Source organism: Nicotiana attenuata, chromosome 1 (assembly GCF_001879085.1).
Source record: "Nicotiana attenuata strain UT chromosome 1, NIATTr2, whole genome shotgun sequence".
In the NCBI taxonomy this organism is placed as follows: domain Eukaryota; kingdom Viridiplantae; phylum Streptophyta; class Magnoliopsida; order Solanales; family Solanaceae; genus Nicotiana; species Nicotiana attenuata.
This window is the reverse complement of record NC_031989.1, coordinates 30,656,718-30,661,641: the sequence shown is the minus strand read 5'-3', so window position 1 is coordinate 30,661,641 and position 4,924 is coordinate 30,656,718. Positions and strand designations below refer to the sequence as shown.

Below are 4,924 nucleotides of genomic sequence, written 5' to 3'. Positions count from 1 at the left end.
AAAAAAGAAATCTTACCTTTCAATTTAGATTAAATGTTATTATACATATTGTCCTAAATTGCCAAATAAATTTATAATAGCTTGTCACTTGGCTTAACCACAATGCAAACGCTATTTCTTTAATAGATATCAGTAGGTCGTATGCCCGTATCTTCAGAAAAATTTTATTTACTTTCTTCCCATTTAAATTAAAAAAAAAATCTTACCTTTCAATTTAAATTAAATGTTATCATACATATTGTCCTAAATTGTCAAATGGCTTTATAATAGCTTGCCACTTAGCTTAACCATAATGCAAACGTTATTCCTTTAAGATATATAGATTAGAATTATTTAATTTTAATTCAAAATTTCTTATCTTTCAATTTAATATATTTATTACATTTATTTTACAGTGTACAACTTGATTTGAACTACTTAAGAAAAGACGTGAATTTGGATTAAAGATTACTTGCGTTAATTATTTTTCCTCCTTCTTTTCATTAATTATTAAAGGGAAGAAAGGTAAATCAAAATTTGAATTAATTTGTTTCCATTTTGATTTCATTAATTAATTATCTCTTTGTTCTAAGTTTGTCAAGTGGCTTCTTAATAGCTAGCCACTTGGCTTTAACCACAATGTAAACTTTATTTCTTTAATATAATATATTATATATATATATATATATATATATATATATATATATAATATATATATATATATATATAATATATATATTATATATATATATATATATATATATATAGATAGATAGATTTTCCTGAATGGAAAAAAAGAATGTAACAAAACCGAACCGGGGCGGTTCACGAGTCACTTAATTAAGGACCTCTGCTGGCTCAATCGATTCACTGGTTAAGGGAGAAGAAAAGATAGTGAAGAAGCAGAAACCCCTAAAAAATGGCGAGCGCCGTAGTGGAGAAGACGGAGGAAGAGCTCCGTAAAGATCTCTTTGAACTGAATCGTCAACAACGCGAGGTCCTTTCTTTCTCTTTCTTTCTCTGTGTGTATTCAATCTCTTTCTGTTTGTTGGATTTCTAGGGTTTTTCCCCCTTTTTGTAACCACTATACTATCTCTCGACTAGATAACTGAGCGGCTTAAGGATCCAAGAGGTCTTCGCCGCGGTGGATTCTCCAGTGGCGGTGGTCCTCGGAGTTTTGTTGCCAACGGCGGCCGCCAACGTGGCCTTGTTAGACCTGTAAGTTCTCTCTTCATATCCTTTTTGATGAAGCTTCCTGTTAAGTACATCGTTTTCGTTTATTGAGTTTGGTGTTTTTGGCTAATTGGTTATTTAGGCGGAGAGGAATGATGCAGAGGATCAGCCAGCACCTAAAAGGCGTATTTCTTCAGCTGTTGTGAAGGTGAACACTGAATATTCGATAATCCTCCACAAGAAAATTACTAATTTGCTCTTAAAACCGTGTTAAATGGAAATGAGCGGGATAAATATGGAAAATTTATAGCCGAATTGCAATTTTTGTGGGATTAAGCATATGTTGTTGTTATTGGCTTCGTTTCAACTAGAAAAACAAGATCTTTTGTTTTTATTGGATTGATTTTTGAATTCAGATTGAAGAGGGGGAGATTGCTGACGATGTCTCTAGAGCTCCAACGGATGCGAATAAGGAAGATTCAGCTGTCGAGGAGGGAAGTTCAAGGGAGGCACATGTCAGCCAGAATGAGAGAAAGCCATCCAATTGGCTTCGGAGGGATGGCAATCAAAGACCCTCAAAAATGGTAAACATGGATGGACACCTTTTTGGGGGCCATGTATTCTTTTTGTTAGTCCTTTATTCTTCTTCTTATAGACAATGGTGTGTTTCTGCACATTGAAGACATTGAATTTCATTCGCTTTAAATAATGTGTGTAGGATTCTGATGTTCCTCCACCGGAACCTTTGCCGAGAGTGTTGCCAAAAAATGAGGATCCTAAATTGGTTAGTAGGAATAAGAGAATGTTGGGACAGCTGTTGGGGACCTTGGAGGTGAGTACGAAGTTCCTTTTTCAAGGTTATGTATTTTGAACCTTCAACTTGTTCTAATGTGCCTATTTGGTTGCTTTAATAGTCGAACTGCTATAAATGCCATTTCCTGGGGATATTGTTTGTGCTTAATTTCTTAAGTTGAAAAATAAGTCATCCACATAATATTGTTGAAGCGACGTTGGAGTAGTACTCAATCACCTAAAAAGGAAAAGTTGTTTTGCAATTCTTCCCTCAAGGAAGCTGTTAATAATTGCACAACAAGAAAGTGTTTCTTACACCACATACAACAACAACAACAAAAAACCCAATCCTACATAGCGGGGTCTGGGGAGGGTAATGTGAATGCAGACCTTGCACCACATACGGGAAAAGAAAATTCTATTCTCAGTCACTGGAAAGAGGTAGAGGTATGGTGTTATTACTTATAAATCTCCCGGATATTATCACTTAAACTTGAATTGGTTGCTACAGACCAACTCAAAGTTAAAGGGACTCATCACCCAAACTCGATTTCTACTTAAGTAAAAGAAAGGGAGAAGATTTTCAAGATCAATACAGAGAAGGGACTCAATAATTAATGATTAAGCATCTTTTGTTCTAAAGTTATCAGTTTGGTAATATCTCCTGGATATGACAATTCTCAGTATAACACCCTCAGTACTTGAGCTGTACAATCTTAATTCTGTTTAGCATGGCGACACTTTGGCTTACCTACCTTTTCTCGAATTTGTATATGCATGGAATTCTTTCAGAAGTTCCGGAAAGAGGACATGCAGCTTTCAGGGAGCGAGGCTTACATGCGGAGGTCAGATTCTTTGAAAAGGGTGAGTACTCTGATCTTATCATCTTTCTACCGACTCTACTTGAATGTTCTATTTTCTAACATATAATATAACTTTATTTGAGAATGTACATTTTGTCTCTATTTTTATTTTTGTATAATATTGGCCTGAGATGAGCTTAAATGGAGTGACATGTTCATTGAGGATTCTACGGCCAACCCTGACTTGAGTTTGAGATTGAGGTGTAGTAGTTGTTGTATACTTTATTCGAGGGTGAAAAATTAAGGTACTGGCTGGGATAATGAAAATATATGTTTTTGAGTGTAGATATTATTTGTTGGTACTAGTTTGGTGGGGGCTTGAGTTCAAATTTGAATATTGAGTAGCCGGGAAAATTGAGTTAACGTACAAATGTACGAGGATTAACCTTTTGATTAAATTGATTCTAACCTTCTTTTTATAGTGGTTCTCACTTTATTAATCTTTGAACTTTGTCATTCGAGGATTATCCTGATGAATTTGGTTTTTTAATATATTTGAACCTAAAAATCTTTATGAATTCCCAAGATCCTTGAGACATCTAAACATATCTTAAGTAGGACACTGTACTCGTTGAAAAAACTATATCTTAATTAGGATACTTATGTGTCCGTGTGGATGGGGGCTCTGGTGTATCATATATTTTGCTTTGACATGTAGTTTTTATCATCACTACGTTGACTGCATCGACACTTGAAAATGAGTTTACGGGTGCATGTTCTCTTCAATCCACACTGAATCTTCTACCGGCCATTATTCTGCGAATGCATGCTTTCTCTTACAATCCACACCTACTACTTTTCCCCCTCCTCCCTTCATAAAGTTCGAAGAACGGAGGAAAAAACGGTTTTTATAATGATCATAAACCTTACTCGAGGTACTTTTTGACACAAAATAATGCCAGGCTGAGCAAAGGGCGCGTGAAGAAAGTGAGAAGTTAAGACAACAAGAGCGTGAGCAGCGTGATGAAAAGCTGAAAAGAGATCTGGTGTGTCTCAGTTTTAACATTTCCAGCAATTCTTGCAATCAACTTTTGTGGTAAATTCTTAGATGAGAAACATAACTTGCACCTGTTTTCTTTACTTGTCACTGTGAAGACTCTTCGAGCACGTCTTGCTGCTAAAGCTGAGGAAAAGAGGTTGGAATTGCTGTTTCTTCGGTGGAGTGAGCACCACAAAAAACTAGCCAATTTTATAAGGTATGTTGCGTCGGCTACATCAAATCTCAAATATAGATGCATCCAGCAATGAAGCTTGTTGAGGCCGTGCCTCAGAAAGCACCTGTATGGGATGCATTCCTTTTTTATGCGAACCCCTTAAATATTTGAGATCACCATGGAGTTAAAACTTTATTAGAAATATTTTAAGGGTGGCCTCCTCTCTTATTCGGCTGTGTCCTCATCTGCACTATTTTAGATGCCGCGACCCAGTGAATTTTTCGTGTTAATTCTTGGGTTTTCATTTTGCAGGTTATTTCTTATTTTGGTCCAAAATGTCCATATTCACAATTTTATTGACGCGAAGATAAGTTTCTGTTCATGTACAGAATGTTGAAGCTGCTAAATGACTGCAAAAATCGTACTTGCAGCTGTGTAGGGTGATCAATTATCTATCCTGGTAACAGTTCATAACTTCTCTTTATATCTTTTTGGCTTGATGTTTTCAGGACCAAAGCCGAGCCTCCGATCTTTTATTCTTTTGCCAAACCATTGGAAGAAGATCCAAGCTTAGTTGAGCAGAAAAAAGATCAGGTAAATATCACCCTGCACATTGTTGGTTGCATTATAGGACATTCACTTGTGAAATTGTACGCAGCAAAATCATTCTAATGCAAAAGTTGCACACATCAAATGACCTTGTTGAGGTGGCAGACAATTATGTGTGTGGATACAGGAATATAGTGACCTTGAAGCTTTAGTGTGAATTCCTCTGGGAATGCACAGGTGTTTGTTGGGAATTTGCCCTTCTTCCCAAACCTCATCATGCCTTTCATAGGTGAAACATTCAAAAGTATCTTCTCACCCCCATAAATGCCACATCACGAACTTTGTTGTCTGCATAACTCTTCTGCCTATTCTGAGTTATTCGAAGTCGTTCTTGAATCAACTTTACCTTCTGGG

The 4,924-nt window shown here is 36.3% G+C and overlaps 1 protein-coding gene across 1 annotated transcript in view; it reads left to right on the top strand.

The window, feature by feature from the left end:
- LOC109223829 (pinin) overlaps positions 805-4,924 on the top strand; it is a 4,940-nt gene continuing 820 nt past the window's right edge. Inside the window, exons 1-9 of the mRNA XM_019388273.1 lie at positions 805-976; positions 1,084-1,197; positions 1,295-1,360; positions 1,569-1,736; positions 1,871-1,984; positions 2,737-2,808; positions 3,710-3,793; positions 3,903-4,003; positions 4,471-4,555. Coding sequence (XP_019243818.1) covers positions 899-976; positions 1,084-1,197; positions 1,295-1,360; positions 1,569-1,736; positions 1,871-1,984; positions 2,737-2,808; positions 3,710-3,793; positions 3,903-4,003; positions 4,471-4,555 — 882 coding nt within the window. The 5' untranslated portion in view covers positions 805-898. The remainder of the gene's footprint in view (positions 977-1,083; positions 1,198-1,294; positions 1,361-1,568; positions 1,737-1,870; positions 1,985-2,736; positions 2,809-3,709; positions 3,794-3,902; positions 4,004-4,470; positions 4,556-4,924) is intronic.